Genomic DNA, 18,010 nt, shown 5'->3' with positions numbered 1-18,010 from the left:
TGAAGAAAACTTTTGGGTATAGAGGCATTTCCCAGTAGTTGAATCTGTTTAAGACTCAGTTTTTGCGTCCTTGAATAAAGTCTGCTCTCAAAGTAAAAGAAAATAGAATTAATGTTATCTGCTCTCATAAAAACTCTATTAGAAGCTAAAGATTATACTGGGAATTTTAAAACAGAAGTTTTTTTTTATTGTTATGTTTTAACTTGGTGTCCACTTCTACTTCAGAGAAAGAATGTTGAATTTTCCTGGTGATGAGACATGTTTATTTTTTTTAATATCTTTATTGGAGTATAATTGCTTTACAGTGTTGTGTTAGTTTCTGCTGTACAACAGAGTGAATCAGTTATATGTATACATATATCCCCATACCCCCTCCCACTTGAGCCTCCCTCCCACCCTCCCTACCCCACCCCTCTAGGTGGTCAGAAAGCACCGAGCTGATCTCCCTGTGCTATGCAGCAGCTTCCCACTAGCCATCCATTTTACATTTGGTAGTGTATATATGTCCATGCCACTCTCTCACTTCCTCCCAGCTTCCCCTTCCCTCCCTGTGTCCTCAAGAGACATGTTTATTTAAACTTCATTCTGATGCATGAATATGAAAGAGTTGCATTGTTTTCCTATCTGTTTACACCTGAGATGAAATATTGATTATTAATCTCCTAGGAATTAGAAGATAAATGAAACAGAATCTTAAGATCTAAATCAGCAACATTTGACATTCTCTTTTTAAAAAACAAGTTTTCACAGCTGTTTTACACAGTGGTCAAGCTGTATTGGTACTTTCCATGGGGAGACCAATTGGGGTGCCTTGTGATGTGGATTACTAATGCATGAACAACCAAACCATTTGAAATTCTATGCTTCTGGTCCTTTATATACATGAAAGGATTTTGATGCCAAAATTCTGTGATGCAGTGCTTTCGTTTATAGCCTCAAATGTTCCAATACTGACATGACATTGGTTCTCACAAAATAATAGCCAATTACTTGTTACAAGGTATCTCTAAATTTGACCCCTACAAGAATACTTTGGGTATGTATTTAGGAGTGAAAGGAATTTAAGCATAAAAAGAACCCCAGCTCCTTAATCATGTTAATTAACAGAAACAAAAAAGACAAGTAATGTGTGGTTCTTTTGTGGCCCCTGGGCCTCAGTTAAATCAGGAAAAGTCTACAAGGTAGGGGGGAGGTGGTATTGGCATAGTAATGAACTGACAGAAAATTGGCCATGAAAGGCTTTTGTTTCGGTTTGGGGTTTTTGTGTTTTTGTTTGTTTGTTTTTTAGTAGTAGTTTTGTTGAAACCTAATTCACATACCATACAATTTACCCACTTAAAGTGCACAATTCAATGATTTTTAGTATATCCACATTGTTAACAGAGTTGTGCGGACATCACCACAATCTGCCATAAGCTTTTAAAAATATAATAAGAACTTTTTCTCTGGGCAAAACTCTCCTCTGCACAGCTCTTTTCAGGCATGACCTCACTATATTGGCCTATCCAGGTTTCATCTCTCCCTCTCCCCATCCTTGGTTTGATGGTATTTTAGCAGAGGCACTACCAGCAATAAAATTCTCTCTGTCAAATGTCATTCTCCTTTCTAACTGAAAACTGTATTGGGGTCAGCAAGCCTGGATGAAGCCCAAACATTATTAGATCCAGGAAAATCACTAGATGAAATAAGGCAATGCTGACCAGGCCCTGGCTGTGAGAAAGCTACAAGGATGGAGAGATGGTAAGAAAACCAGAATCTTCCAACCTCCTCTTTAAAATCCTCGATTGCCACTCTGAAAGCTACCTACTTCTGATGGCAATCAAAATGATTAAAAATTGCATGCTGTTTTTTATTTATTAAAATAGCTGTTCTCATAAAAGGTTCTATGGTGTTTCCATCATGTAAAGCAATCCTATTTCCTTGTAGAGAAAGCTTCATTTAGGAGCCTGAGTCTCCAAGCAGAGTCCGTTAGAGGATTTAATATGGGACGAGCAATCAGCACTGGTAGTCTGGCCAGCAGCACCCTGAACAAACTTGCCGTTCGACCTCTGTCAGTTCAAGCTGAGATTCTGAAGAGGCTGTCCTGCTCAGAGCTGTCGCTTTACCAGCCATTGCAAAACAGTGCAAAAGAGAAGAGTGACAAAGCTTCTTGGGAGGAAAAGCCTAGAGGAATGAGTAAATCATACCACGATCTGAGTCAGGCCTCTCTCTATCCTCATCGGAAAAATGTCATTGTTAACATGGAATCCCCACCACAAACCACTGCGGAGTTGGTAGGAAAACCATTTCACCAGATGGCGAGATCTGATACGGAATCTTTGGCAGGATTCACAAAACTTAATAAGTAAGAACATACTTAACTAACCCAAACTACATATTTGTAAATTCTGCATTTCCTACTCTTGTTTCTGTTTTGACAATTTATTATTTTCATCATACTTTTTTACATTGACACTTCCCCCCCATCTTCCTTTTCCCTCTTTAGTTCAAAGTCTGTTGCAAGTTTAAACAGAAGTCCTGAAAGGAGGAAACAGGAATCAGACTCCTCATCCTTTGAAGACCCTGGTCAAGCATATGTTATAGGTCAGCATAAACAAGCTTACCTTCTTTCTCCCTTACCTCATGCTCATAATGAAGTGAATGAGACAGTGTTAATTACCAGGAAATTATTTTTGGTTGTATGTCCTAATTACCAAAACTTTTTGTGAATATAAAATTTTAGGCTACTTAAAAAGTACCAACTCAAATCAAAAATTGATTTAACAAGTGATTACCTCATGGCACAGACTGTTAGCTTTCTCTTGGTCACAGTTAAAGGCCATGACATTCTGACCAAGGGAACCCAGGTAGTCTGGTGCCATGGCTTTGGATAGCCTTCCTTTGGATTTTCCTTACAGTCTGTGAGAGTAGACTCCACTAATGCTATATTTTTTTTAAGAAAAGTTTATTTAGGGTACTTTCAGAATGGAATTGTGTCTAGAAAGAGATAGTTTTATGAAATGTGCTATGGTTGTTAGGTAGAAATTCTTAGTTGATTTAAGTTTTCTCAATTTCTCCCAGCTAGCTGGGGCCTATGAACTATTTAAGTATAGACAGAAGTTGTTTGTGTTTATAAATACACACTACGTTATAAGATAAACAGAAGGATTCCTGTTGTTTTGTGCATCTTAAAAGTGAACTGCATGGGAATCAATCTTTTAGAAAAGTAGACATTTAAGCACAGAGGTCTGAATGACTACTCAGAATAGGAAACAGCTGGGCAGACAAGTGGTCAACAAGGATACCCTTTTCTGTTGTTATTTTACTAAATAATACTAATTAACTCTCCCTTGGAACTAAGTGTGATCATAACTATACAAAGTTAAAAAGTATTTTCTCACCCTGTAATTGGATTGGGGATATGTGGAGTAAATGGAGTCAAAGAGAACTACACTATAATTGATTAGTATTTATGGAAGGTCACATTACTTTATTAATATAGGTTTCTACAGCTTTCAGAGATTATACTACCATCAATTTAAATTGAATTGGTTAAAAAACTTTAAACAGATGAAAGACAAGACTCCATCTTATAGGTCACCCTATGCATTGAAAATAGCCTAAAAAGACACTGATTTAATCTTTCAGAAAATAATTTTCAAAGTGTATTCATATATAATGGGATCTCTTATAGATTCTAAGCTATTTTCATTAGGAAGGCTTTGTTCTACGTAAAAATTCATCACATATCAGATATAGAGTAGTGAATATTCCATAGAAAAACACAAGTAAAATAAAATTCAACCATAAAAAAATTATTTTCTGCATTTGTTTTTGATTGATTTTCATTCTTATCGAATATTGAACTTTCTTTTAACATTTGAACAGATACTTTTAAAACTCATTTTAGTTTCATCATTTCATATATGACATCAAAATGTCATTGTCAGAAACAATACATTTGTGTTTAAATTTATTCTGCAAAACAAGTTGATCTGCTTAACTTGGACATTAAAAGTAGAAAAAAAAAAAAAGCCCATTGTGGGGAGACATATTTTTCTGAGTGTAAATAAAAGAAATCGTTGCTGTCTTAATGTTTTGTTGATTTTTATGAATTTATCAGAAGAAATTACTTCTGTATATAGTATCTGACCATTTTTAAACTGTCTAATAATTTAATTTATACCACAGGAATGACTTTGCATAGTTCTGGAAATTCTTCATCCCAAGTACCCTTAAAAGAAAACGGTAGGTTTTCAAAATGTTTTTCCCCTCATTTCCATCATAATTTTTCTCTTGTACCTTGTAAGATAGTCATGGGCCTACTAATAAAGAGCTTTCAATTCCATGTCAAGGATTTTAGGCCTTACATTGGAGTCAGAAGAGAGTTGTGGTTTTCAGCATCTCAGTGATGTGATGGGACCTGTAGTTTAGACTAATGTTGATGAACTAGAGAAATGACAAATTCGAGATAAGGACACTAATTGGGGAGCTAAGGTAGCTTAGGTAGGAGATAATTTTGATTGAAAAGAGTTTTAACTGAGGGATGCTTCAACTGAATCTTGAAATAAAAGGAGTATTTATTCAGTCAGAATGGTGTGGATAAGTATTCCAGACCAAGGGCATAGTGTGATCAAAGACATGCAGACATGTGAGAAGATAACAGATTCAGGGAGATGTAAGAATCTCAGTATGGAGGTATGCTGGGGCCAGAGTGAAGGTCAAAAACTAAATGGCGACCAGCTTTGAGTCTTATCATAAATCTTTTGGGAAGAATTTGAAGACTTTAAATGTTGAGATTAATAGTTTAGAAAGAATCTAAGAAGAAACAAAATTGTAGGAAAAAAACTTTGTGCAATGACTTGAAGGTCAGTGGGTTCACAATTTCTATAATTTAGGTTACAAAATACTTTCATGTACATTATTTGATTTTTCTAACAACCTTCATGGGTATAAAGAATATTATTATCACTATGTATATACTACTTTCCTCCAAAAATGTTTAAGTTTTACCCTCAAATTCTTAAAGTTGTAATAATCAGAAGCGTGATGAGAAGGAAGCAAATATGCTGATCACAGGTATTAAGATAGTTAAACTTGATGAAGCTTTAAGTTTAGTTCTCATTTTCCTGAGAGCCAAGGCAAAAATGAAGGCATGAAAATTAGTTGAACCATATGAAACGGTTGTTTTTGTAGGTCAAAACTGTCAGACATCAGTAAGCTATTTTGTATAATTCTCATTCTCTGATAGAAATACACATACCAGTTCTTCAAGAGAGGAACATTTTTCTTGGAAGCAAAATTGTGTCCAAAAGTAAATCTTTTTACTTTTATAATATCTTAAATACTCATAGCAAATGAAAGATTTTTTCATCTCCTATTTTTTAATGTATTAATCCTTAAAATATCTGAGGGCATACCATTAAAGAAAAAGTCAGTTTATACTTAGACCTAAGTTACTAAGACCTTGTTATATAGCTTTTTGATGACCAAATGTCTTACATGGACTGAAGTTAGAATACCTCTGTACCTAAAATAGGTCAGTTATTAACATGTCCATAGCGGTTGTACTCATTGACTGACAGTTATTTAGTGCTTACGATGTGCCAAACACTGTTCTAAGCACGTTATGTTTCTCTCTCAATCCCCACAACAATCCTGTTGAGCCAGAACTAATGTTACTTCCTTTTCACAAATGAGAAGCCAAAACACAGAAAGGTAGAGTTGCACAGTAGATCATGGAGCTGGCAAAAGCTGGGGCCATGATTTGAATGCAGGATGTCTGTTTCCAGAGCCTATGCTCTAATCCACTCTTTAGACTGTCTCCTAGTATAATAATGCCTAATTATTTTTAGGTATTATTTCTCCCAGATAAACTTTTGAAATAAGCTGGATAATAATCTATTCAAGGATGAGAGCCTGAAATGTGTTTTTACCTGGGTTCTAATGGAAAAGAATATGAATTTACATTGGGTACCAAATGAACATCATGTGCAGGGTAGGGTCTGTGTTTAAACCTCCAGGCACTCATCTTCCCACCTGCCCACTACAGAGGGGCCAACCCACCTTCCCATGGAGGTGTTCCCAGTTGGCTTATAGACAAGTTTATATTTTCTTCAAAATTCTCCTTCAGTCTGTCCAAGTAGCCCTGAATTAGTGCTCTGTTGAGAATTGAGTTTTGACATAATAGAGCTTGGCAAACATGTTTTTCCAAATAAGATTAAAAAGATTAACTGAAGATTAAAAAGTTAAATTACTTGCCCGTTGGTCAAATACAGGACTTTTTATTCTTTTTTTTTTTTTTTTTTTTTTTTTTTTTTTTTGCGGTATGCGGGCCTCTCACTGTTGTGGCCTCTCCCGTTGCGGAGCACAGGCTCCGGATGCGCAGGCCCAGCGGCCATGGCTCATGGGCCCAGCCGCTCCGCGGCATATGGGATCCTCCCAGACCGGGGCACGAACCCGTATCCCCTGCATCGGCAGGCGGACTCTCAACCACTGCGCCACCAGGGAGGCCCAGGACTTTTTATTCTAATTTCAGTGTTTTTCATTGCTGAACAAGATTATTAAGAGAAAATTAGAAATGAGCATTAGTTAATACTGAATTATTTAACAGTTAATACAAGGACCAATGAATAAAATTCAGTCTTAACCTTTTACAACTTTCAGAGACCCATAAAGAGTGTGAAACTTAGAAGATAAAAGAAGAAAGGAAGGAGTCTTCCAATCTCGTGAAACAAATATGGAAAGGATTCCAATCCTTTGATTAATTGTGATTTCCAAAAAGAAATAAAGGTTGCTTAACCTTTCAAAAAATGGCACATGTTATAACAGTGCTTTTTTTCTTTTTTTTAAATTATAGTTGATTTACAGTATTAGCTTCCAGTGTTTAACATAGTGATTCAGTATTTTATACTCCATTAAAAGTTACAGTGGCTGTAATTCCCTGCGCTGTACAGTATATCCTTGTTGCTTATCTACTTTATACATGGTAGTTTATATCTCTTAATCCCATACCCCTATCTTGACCCTCCCCACTTCCATCTCCCCACTGGTGACTAGTGGTTTGTTTTCTATATCTATGAGTCTGTTTCTGTTTTGCTATAGACATTTTTTTGTTTGTTTTTTTTTGCGGCACGCGGACCTCTCACTGTTGTGGCCTCTCCCGTTGCGGAGCACAGGCTCCAGACGCGCAGGCTCAGTGGCCATGGCTCACAGGCCCAGCCGCTCCGCGGCACATGGGATCTTCCCGGACCGGGGCACGAACCCGCGTCCCCTGCATCGGCAGGCGGACTCTCAACCACTGCGCCACCAGGGAAGCCCTTTTTTTTTTTTCATCATTGTTTGTTTGCTCTTCAGTTCTTCTAGGTCCTTGTTAAACATTTCTTGTAGTTTCTCTATTCTATTTCCAAGATTTTGGATCGTCTTTACTGTCATTACTTTGAATTGTTTTTCAGGTAGACTGCCCATTTCCTCTTCATTTGTTTGGTCTGGTGGGTTTATACCTTGCTCTTTCATCTGCTGCATATTTCTCTGTCTTCTCATTTTGTTTAACTTACAGTATTTGGGGTCTCCTTTTCACAGGCTGCACGTTCGTAGTTCCCATTTTTTTTTAGTGTCTGCCCCCAGTAGGTGAAGTTGGTTCAGTGGCTTGTGTAGGCTTCCTGGTGGAGGGTAGTGGTGTCTGTGTTCTGGTGGGTGGGGCTGGATCTTGTCTTTCTGGTGGGTAGGGCCACGTCCGGTGGTGTGTTTAGGGTGTCTGTGAACTTAGTATGATTTTAGGCAGCCTCTCTGCTAATAATGGGTGGGGTTGTGTTCCTTTCTTGCTAGTTGATTGGCATGGGGCATCCAGCACTGGAGCTTGCTGGCCATTGGGTGGAGCTGCGTCTTACTGTTGCAATGGAGATCTCTGGGAGAGTTCTTGCCAATTGATATTATGTGGGGCTGGGAGGTCTCTGGTGGTCCAGTGTCCTGAAATCAGCTCTCCCACCTCAGAGGCTCAGGCCTGAACCAGGCCGGAGCACAAAGACCCAGTCAGCCACACAGCTCAGAAGAAAAGGGAGAATAAAAGAAAGAAAAAAATAATAATAGTAAATTTTTTTAATTATTAAAATAGAAAATAATAATGTTAAAAAAAGAAGAGAGCAACCAAACCAATAAATAAATCCACCAATGTTAACAAGCGCTAAAAACTATTGTAAGATAAACCTAAAAATCAGAAACAAATCAGTTGCAGACAGCAAACCCCAAGTCTACAGTTGCTTCCAAAGTCCACTGTCTCAATTTTGGGATGACTCATTGTTTATTCAGGTATTCCACAGATGCAGGGTACATCAAGTTGATTGTGAGGATTTAATCTGCTGCTCCTGACACTGCACGGAGAAATTTCCCTTTCTCTTCTGTGTTCGCACAGCTCCTGGGGTTCACCTTTGGTTTTGGGCCAACCTCTGCATGTAGGTTGCCCTCAGGCATCTGTTCCCGCCCAGACAGGACAGGGTTAAAGCAGCGGCTGATTAGGGGGCTCTGGCTTACTCATGCCCAGGGGAGGGAGGGTATGGTAGTTATAATTGGAATGCTGGCCGAGCCTGCGGCAGCAGAAGCCAACATGGCATTGCAACAGCCTGAGGTGCACCGTGTGTTCTCCCAGCCAGCTTGTCCCTGGATCACAGGACCCTGGCCGTGGCATGTTGCACACTCTCCCAGGGTTGTGTGGATAGTGACCTGTGCTTGCACACAGGATTCTTGGTGGCTGCAGCAGCAGCGTTAATGTTTCATGCCTGTCTCTGGGATCTGAGCTGATAGCCATGGCCCATGCCCATCTCTGGAGCTTGTTTAGGCAGTGCTCTGCCTGCTTGTTTAGGCAGACAGGGAAGGAATCCCCTCCAGTCGCACACCCTGAAACAATGCTCTCTTGCCCTTTTGGCAGCTCCAGCCTTTTTCCCAGACTCCCTCCCGGCTAGCTGTGGCGCAGTAGCCCCCTTCAGGCTGTGTTCACACAGCCAACCCCAGTCCTCTCCCTGGAATCTGACCTCTGACGCCTGAGCCTCAGCTCCCAGCCGCCACCTGCTCTGGTGGGTGAGCAGACAAGCCTCTCAGGCTGGTGAGTGCTGGTCGGCACTGATCCTCTGTGTGGGAATCTCTCCGCTTTGCCCTCTGCACCCCTGTTGCTGCACTCTCCTCCATGGCTCCGAAGCTTCCCACCCCCATCTCCACCAGTGAAGGGGCTTCTAGTGTGTGGAAACTTTTCCTCCTTCACAGCTCCCTCCCAGAGGTGCAGGTCCCATCCCTATTCTTTTGTCTCTGTTTTTTCTTTTATCTTTTGCCCTACCCAGGTATGTGGGGTGTTTCTTGTCTTTTGGGCAGTCTCAGGTCTTCTGCCAGCATTCAGTAGGCGTTCTGTAGGAGTTGTTCCACATGTTGATGTATTTTTTATGTATTTGTGGGGAGGAAGGTGATCTCCATGTCTTACTCCACCGCCATCTTGAAAGTCCTCCTGATGTTGGCTAAAGGTTTATCAATTTTGCTTATCTTTCAAAAAACTAGCTCTTGGTTTCACTGATCTTTTCTGTTGTTTTTTTGGTCTCTATTTTTTTTTAAATTTCCTCTCTGATCTTTATTATTTCCTTCCTTCAGCTGACTTTGGGCTTTGTTCTTTTTCTCTCTCCTTTAGTTGGTAGGTTAGGTTGCTTATTTGATATTTTTCTTGTTCTTGAGGAAGGCCTGTATGACTATAAACTTCCCTCTTAGAACTGCTTTTGCAGGCTTCCCTGGTGGCATAGTGGTTGAGAGTCCGCCTGCCGATGCAGGGGACACGGATTCGTGCCCCGGTCCGGGAAGATCCCACATGCCGTGGAGTGGCTGGGCCTGTGAGCCATGGCCGCTGAGCCTGCGCGTCCGGAGCCTGTGCTCCGCAACGGGAGAGGCCACAACAGTGAAAGGCCCGCGTACCGCAAAAAAAAAAAAAAAAAAGAATTGCTTTTGCTACATCTCATAATTTTGGAGAATTGTGTTTCCATTTTCATTTGTCTTAAGGTATTTTCTGATTTCCTCTTTGATTTCTTCATTGACCCATTGGTTTTTTCAGTAGCATGTTGTTTAGTCTCCACATGTTTGTTCTTTTCCCATTTTTCTTTCTGTAATTTCTTTCTGTAATTGATTTCTAGTTTCATACCATTTTGGTAGGTCTAAGTGCTTGACATAATTTCTGTCGTCTTAAATTTGTTGGGACTTGTTTTGTTGAGACTTTATCTATCCTGGAGAATGTTCCATGTGTACTTGAAAAGCATATGTATTGTGCTTTGTTTTGGGATGGAATTTCCTGTAGATATCTGTTAAATCCAACTGGCCTGTTGTATCATGTAAGACTACTGTTGGCTTATTGATTTCCTGTCTGGCTGATCTGTCCATTGATGTCAGTGGGGTATTAAAGTCCTCCAGCCATCCATGGGGGCTCATGTCCACTTTGCAGGACCCCAGGACTAGAGCACCCAGTCTGCGGCTCTCACTGCTTACTCCCCAAAGCTGGTCTCTGCCCATGTATTTTCCCTTTTCCTCTGAGTCCCCTTCCAGGGGCACAGGTCCTGACCTGATCATTTTTGTTTCCTTCCTACCTGACTACATGTGAGTCTTTCTTACAGCCCTGGTTGTACAGGAGTCTTTCTGCCAGTTTCTAGTGAGAATTGTTCCACACATAGACTTATTTTGATGTATTCATTGGGGTGGGTGTGGGTTCCATGTCTTCTTATTCCACCATCGTGATCAACCCCTCTAATATTCCTCATTAAGAGAGTCAAAAAGTAAAAACATTTAAAAAATGTGTAGAACTTATGCAAGGCTTGTGTAAAATTGGTTTGCAGTTTTTCTTGTTTTATTATAATTCAGGATTACTGTACAATTGAAAAGTAACTTTTAGCTGGATTTGTCACCTTCCTTCCTGTTCAAACCACAAAATGGGGTCAAACACCAAACTCTTAACAAAAACAAAATGCAAAAAGCAAAAAAACTCATGTGAAAAAGCTTATTCTTGTGCAAAGTAACTTGTACGGACAGTTAAGTAAACTTTTTCCCCAATATTAGAACTGATTATTGTCTTTATGACCATTCTTAATTCCTAGTAATAAAATGTTGTAGTTTTTAGTCAGATGTCAGGGACCAATGTAACTTTAAATGCTAGTTTTTTTTTCACCTAACGTTTAATTAGAATACATACAAAGTTGAAAATTATAATAAAAAATAAAAGTCCAAAGTGCTCACAAAGGATTCAACAGATATGAGAGTTAACCAGAAACAAAAGACAGAGTCAAATAAATTGAGAACTGAAAGGAACTAAAAAGTTTATCTAAACCAAACCTTTCCATTCTATGAATGAGTTAAATGAGTCCCAGAAATGTTATATGGCTCATGTTCACTCAGCTAATTCATGCTAGCACAGAAATAAAACACCAAAATTTCCATTATGATCCTCCTTACCTACTGCCGGAGCAGTTAGTGTATTAAGTAATATAACAATGAAAAATACCTCTCTTTGTTTTTATACCAATGTGGTGTTACTGACCCATCATCCCCGAGTTTGAATTGGGTCTTTTTCCCTAGAGTGAGTGATGAATTTATCCAGAGCCTCCTCTACCTATATAGTCCAGTTCCTCTTAGAATCAGTGGCATGGAGCTGCCCGATAGTTGACAAGGGTCTAGATCTATAACCAAGAAAATGAATTTTTCTTGCAAAAAGATTGTTGACTCACTTAAATTGATTATATGACTCTGCCCTTATCAGAAACATGCTTTTACTAGGAAATTCAAATAGTTTACTCGTAGATGTATCTATCATTAGTATCCACAGTTATTCTAGTTGGGGACTGAATATGTCCACATGAACCTTGTGAGAGATGAGAAAGGCAACATTGGAACAACAATCTCAAGTGCAGAGAGGGTGCACATTTAATTTCTAAATTATACATTTATCAATTATTCTTAAGATATTTCCCAGGTAAACATTATAGGGAATGACACCAGCATGTATTAATTAAAGAAATGGAAATTTCTATTTGAGCCTCTTTTACACGTTAAAATATCTGCAGAATTTGCTGTGGTCATAAAGTATATTAGTGGGAAAAGAAAATTCTTTTAAAGATGTAAAAATATGTATTCCTTGAATATTAATGCTTGTTTCCATACAGTAATTAAAATAACTCAGAGGGCTTCCCTGGTGGCGCAGTGGTTGAGAGTCCGCCTGCCCATGCAGGGGACGCGGGTTCTTGCCCCGGTCCGGGAGGATCCCACATGCCATGGAGTGGTTGGGCCTATGAGCCATGGCCGCTGAGCCTGCGCGTCCGGAGCCTGTGCTCTGCAACGGGAGAGGCCACAACAGTGAGAGGCCCGCTTACCGCAAAAAAAAAAAACCTCAGAAATGTCTTGGTACTTGAAATATCTAGCTCCTCACTTTCAATGATTCATAAATTCTACTTAATTCTCATTGAATTCTATAACTTTAAATTTAGTTGGGTTCTTATGTACTATATACCCTCAGATACTTCCTTCTCTTTTATTTTTAGCCAATGGAAAAGTATTTTGAACATCTATATGAATATAATACCAGATAAATAGAAACTCAGCATGTGCACAGTAGTGTCTAGTAACATGTAGGTCTACACCAACATCCTTTCTTCCTCTATCCCCACATTAATAAGTCACTTTATATCATGGCGGCAGAAGAGAGGGTTCCCTATTAAAAAGAGTAGGTTAGCAAAGCTTCCCTTTCCCAAATAATATTCAGCTCCACCCAACTCAAACCTTTTACTCCAGCCAAGCTGATCTGTGACGTTTTTGCAGAGCCTTTTCTGCCTTTTTTCCATCTCAGCTTTTGTTAATGCCTTACTTGTTATGTATAACCATCTCCCTAATCCACTTATTAAAACTCTACCTCATGTCCTTGAAGTCTTCTTTATTTCTGGCAAGAAGAAACCTTTCCTCTCTTACAGCTGACTCATGCCTTCATAATACAACTATTTCTCTGAGTTCTTAACATTCTATTTATCAATCAGACTAAATCTTTGCTCTTCTAGCCTGATCTGATTGCGCTTACATTTATTATGCTAGCAGCTTTCATATTATCTCTTTTTATTTTCCCCAATCGCCTAATGTGAGACTTTCACAGGAAAATTATTCAGCAAACATCTGAAAGGTGAAAGTATAATTGAATGAATTAATATTCATATCTCACTGATGAGTCCTTGAAAACAGAGAGCCTAATCTATTACTTCTAGTTAGAGAAATAAATAACATAAAAACATTGCACATTTTGTGTGTGTGGGTCTATACACATATTCCAATATTGTTTACCTGGGAAATGTTTTAATATACTTATACACACATTTATTAGCCAAATAAATAACCAATCTTGTTAGTACATATGTTGGAAATGAAAATAAAGAAATGAAATGGCATTTTTATTCTTTGAATCAATACCTTTGACTTGTAACAGATACTCCTTAGGAACATTCAGAATATTGATCACTTTTATAATTGAAGGCAGAAACACTCTGTCTAAAACAAACGGACTCTGTCTTCAGAATGGTGATAAAAGTTTACATTTAATACCTAACATGACCTCATCCCTTATTTGTTTTATTTTATGGGTTCATTCTGTTGTATTTTTTCTTTGGTTCTAGCTGAAAATTAGACCTAATTGTCTATTTTAGGCTAAAAGTATCTTGGATACCTAGATAATATTAAGTTAGGCAATAACTAATTCATGAACTTTATGCTTGTTTGTATAAACCAAATATATAAGGCTCTTCACACCATTGTCCAGTGATCTTTTTTTTTGGAATCTCATTAATTAATTAGAAATGCTGAACTACTACCGCTCCTATTGATTATAACTAAGTTTATAACTAAGTTTTGGTCAAAAAGAAACGAGAATAGGGACGTGTATACTACAGGGAGCTAGTAAACTTGCACTAGTACTTGGTGTTTAAGGGACAAGATTAATTGACTCCAGAGAGCAAATGGTTGTTATTGTTTTCTGAGATTAATGGAGTTTATTTCTAGAATATGAAGTATCACATTTTCATCATTTAAATATGTTGTGTAACAGTTACTATTTATAACATATTAATACAATTTTAAATCCATGGGTAGTCATATGTTGGCAGATAATCTCTAGTTTTCAAAAAGCTTCAATATGCTTAAGAACTATGTAGAGGTGAATTTGCAGATTTAGTTTAAACAAATAACTTTCTGAGTGTGTTGAACTCATTTACCACCACCTCACATACAGACCAGTGTAAACTATTAAATTACAGGTGATGTTAAGAAGTGTATTAATTTACTAGAGCTGCCATAACAAGATCCCACAGATTGGGTGCCTTAAACAACATAAATTTATGTTCTCACAGTTCTGGAGGCTAGAAGTCTGAGATCAAGGTGTCAACAGCATTGATTTCTTCTGAGACCCCTCTCCTTGGTTTTGTCGGTGGAGCTATTCCTCTTTCTTCACATAGTCTTCCCTCTGTGCACACACACGTCTGTATCCAAATTCCCTCTTATAAGGATATCAGTCATATTGGATTAGGCCACCCTAAAGACCTCATTTTAACTTATCTTTTTAAAAACCTATCTCCAAATATGGTTAACTTCTGAGGTACTAGGAGTTAGGGTTTCAACATATTTATTTGGAGGAAAGGGAGGAGCAACACATTTCAGCCCATAAGAAGAAGTGTGTGTATGTGTGTGTGTTTTCACATGCTCTAATTATTAAGTAAATGAACTAATTTTATTAAGATGACAATTAAGTGGTATATTTATTGGTTTAATTTACGAGATATTTGTGAATGATCAGCTTACTTTAAAAAAAAAACCCAAGTAGAAATAAGAAAAAGTAAATTTTAGTTCTGATACCAACATTCACTCAATGTATTTAGCTAGCATTTATCAAATACTTAAGGCATTTTGCTGGCCAGTGATACTAGCTGATAATGTTGAGCAAGTCATGAACTATTAGTCCTCATCTGCAAAACAATGATTAGAAATCTCTTTGCTTACCTCGTGAGATTGTTCCACAAATAAAATAAGAAACGGAAGTCCTTTGAGAATGTGCCAGCCAAGTCATTATTAATGGGATTTAAAAGAATAAATCCTGTTTCTTCGTGTTGCTCTTTTACCCTAGAACTTACATGAATGTTTTACACATTATAAGTAGAAATGCCAACCACTTATTAGTGGGAAATTCTTTTTTTTTTTTTTTTTTTTTTTTTTTTGCGGTACGCGGGCCTCTCACTGCTGTGGCCTCTCCCGTTGCGGAGCACAGGCTCCGGACGCGCAGCCTCAGTGGCCATGGCTCACGGGCCCAGCCGCTCCGCGGCATGTGGGATCTTCCCGGACCGGGGCATGAACCTGTGTCTCCTGCATCGGCAGGCGGACTCTCAACCACTGCGCCACCAGGGAAGCCCGGGAAATTCTTAACATATTGAGCAGTATCAAATTCAGGAAGTCACCTGTCATATAACAGAAAGACATGAAGTCTGACAACCTAAGTTGAAGGTTCACCTCTTGCCTGTACTAGCTGAGTAAACCTGCTCAAATCATTTCACCTCTTGAGATCTATTTATGCATTTGTAACTGAAATATATCAATACATATTTCACAGGGAACCATGTATAAGGAATAAATGTGATAGCATAATCATTTGGTAAACTATAACTCACTATCAACATAGAAGATAATGGCATATTATTTAAAATATGATTTTAAAGTGACCGAGCAATCTGTTGGTGAGCTTTATTTAAATCAAAACAAGCGGTCTAATGCCCAAGCATGTTATGTTTATTTTATCTTAAAATTATGCATTTCCAATAGATGTGCTGCACAAAAGATGGAGCATAATATCTTCACCAGAAAGGGAGATCACCCTGGTTAACCTGAAAAAAGATACGAAGTATGGCTTAGGTAAGTCACTGAGATTCTTAAAGGTCTGTGAAATTCAAAGAGAAAAAGTCAGTTGCATAGCATTGGCATTGAGGCCCCAGCCCACTTCTGCCTACCTGCATCCCCTTTACCCAACCTGCCCAGTCAGGAAATGTCAAAGATGAAATGCTTACAAGCAATATTTCCACCAAATTTAAGTCCCAGCTCACATGTGTTACCTATTAAATCATATTTGATATGAGACTCTACACTTCTATGTGTCACGCAGGCTAATCATTAGTCCTTGAAAGCACCAGTATCATGAAGATCCTTTTATTTTTATTTCTACTTATTTTTTATTGAGATATAGTTGATTTATAATATAAGTTTCAGGTGTACAACATAGTGATTCACAATTTTTAAAGGTTATACTCCATTTATAGTTATAAAATATTGGCTATACTTCTGTGCTATATAATATATTCTTGTAGCTTATTTATTTTATACATAGTAGTTTGTACCTCTTAATCCCCTACCCCTATCTTGCCTCTCCCCATGAAGATCTTTTTAAAATGTGCTATTTCACAGGATTTCAAATTATTGGTGGAGAAAAAATGGGAAGACTGGATCTAGGTATATTTATTAGTTCAATTACCCCTGGAGGACCAGCTGACTTGGATGGATGCTTAAAGCCAGGTATTTATTTTTAGGTAATTTAGGTAATTTCCTAAGTACTTAACTGACAGGCATGAATTTGCACAGATGGCAAAAGTAGAACTTGGGCAAAACAAAAATAATGAGGGGCAGGTAGCATTTCTAAGATATAGCATGAATTTCTCTTTGATATAGAAAATACTGGACTGTCTATTTTTACAGGAGACCGTTTGATATCTGTGAATAGTGTGAGTCTGGAGGGGGTCAGCCACCATGCTGCAATTGAAATTCTGCAAAATGCACCTGAAGACGTGACACTTGTTATCTCTCAGCCAAAAGAAAAGATATCCAAAGGTAATGTTGTGAATGTCTCTTAGCTGTGTGTTCTGTTTCACTTTCCACAAAAATTTCAATACGTGGAACATTAAATTAGATTTAAATTTATTTCCTTTCTGGAAATTTAATATGTGTAGTTCTGATTGCTTTAATTTTATGCATCAGTATAACTTTTTCATTCATCACTTCTAAGATTTTCTGTCTTATTCCTCTTTAGTAATACATGCATAAAAATGGATTTGTTGGCAAAATCAATATCACTTAATTAAATTCTGAGTACTCGGTGTGTTCCATCACTTCTTAGGCCAAATCAGAAATTAAATTCTTAATCATTGCCTAATTAATATAGTTATATAACAGTTACCTATGAAGTCCTGTCGTGAACCCGATTATAAAAGGAAAAGGATACCAGCACACCAGAAATGTAGAAGCAAGACCGTATCGTTTTGTCTCATAATCCCTGCCATTAGCATGTTGTGACAAAAAAGGCACTTGACAGTGATCAGATGACTTGAGTTCAAGCCATACCTGAGCCACTTATTAGCTGTGTGACTTAAATCCTCTTGAGCTATGGTTGTTTTTCTTTCTTTAAAGCGGATACAGTGACCTGGCCCTGCCTTGTCTGTCTTGCACAGAGTTGTCACGAGGATCAAGTGGTGGGGCAGTGTTAGAAAGCAGCACGCACAGCACGTGGAGTGAGCAGTGGGAAGGTCTCTGAGTCCGGGGCAGATTCTCTCTCACTGCTTAACACTGTATATACTTCTTACTGACTTTTAGGAATTCTTTGTATATTATTTAAGTTTTCCTTGATTTTGCTTGCCATGTAAGACTTTTCATTTCTAATAAACTTGCATCTGTAATTCTTTTACGCATGTCACCTGTGGATTGTGTCTTAGGAAAGCTTTCGTAAGTGGCTTTTTGAAAGAACTATGTATGTAAGGAATTTGGAGTTGCCTTCCTTGATAATTACTTGGAGTCCAAAAAATGCAGTCTGATAGGACAATATAAAACAAGTAAATATATAACCATTAAATAAGGATCAAGGATTTTTGGAGATTCAAGTTACCTCTAGTTAGGGAATTGAGAAAGTCTTCACAGGGGAGACTCACTAGAAATAGGTCTTGGAGAATGGAAATGAGGA

At 38.2% G+C, this 18,010-nt stretch overlaps 1 protein-coding gene across 8 annotated transcripts in view; it reads left to right on the top strand.

Annotated features, from left to right (window-relative positions):
- The window catches only part of PTPN13 (protein tyrosine phosphatase non-receptor type 13), a 225,054-nt gene that overhangs the window by 151,244 nt on the left and 55,800 nt on the right, over window positions 1–18,010 (top strand). For all 8 annotated transcript variants that reach the window (XM_082632173.1, XM_082632172.1, XM_082632169.1 and 5 more), the window contains 6 exons: window positions 1,927–2,344; window positions 2,486–2,583; window positions 4,171–4,227; window positions 15,832–15,921; window positions 16,468–16,575; window positions 16,756–16,887. In XM_082632173.1, coding sequence (XP_082488299.1) covers window positions 1,927–2,344; window positions 2,486–2,583; window positions 4,171–4,227; window positions 15,832–15,921; window positions 16,468–16,575; window positions 16,756–16,887 — 903 coding nt within the window. The remainder of the gene's footprint in view (window positions 1–1,926; window positions 2,345–2,485; window positions 2,584–4,170; window positions 4,228–15,831; window positions 15,922–16,467; window positions 16,576–16,755; window positions 16,888–18,010) is intronic.

Source organism: Mesoplodon mirus (assembly GCF_964341445.2).
Source record: "Mesoplodon mirus genome assembly, chromosome: 2".
Lineage (NCBI taxonomy): Eukaryota > Metazoa > Chordata > Mammalia > Artiodactyla > Ziphiidae > Mesoplodon > Mesoplodon mirus.
This window is presented reverse-complemented; position numbering and strand designations above follow the sequence as displayed.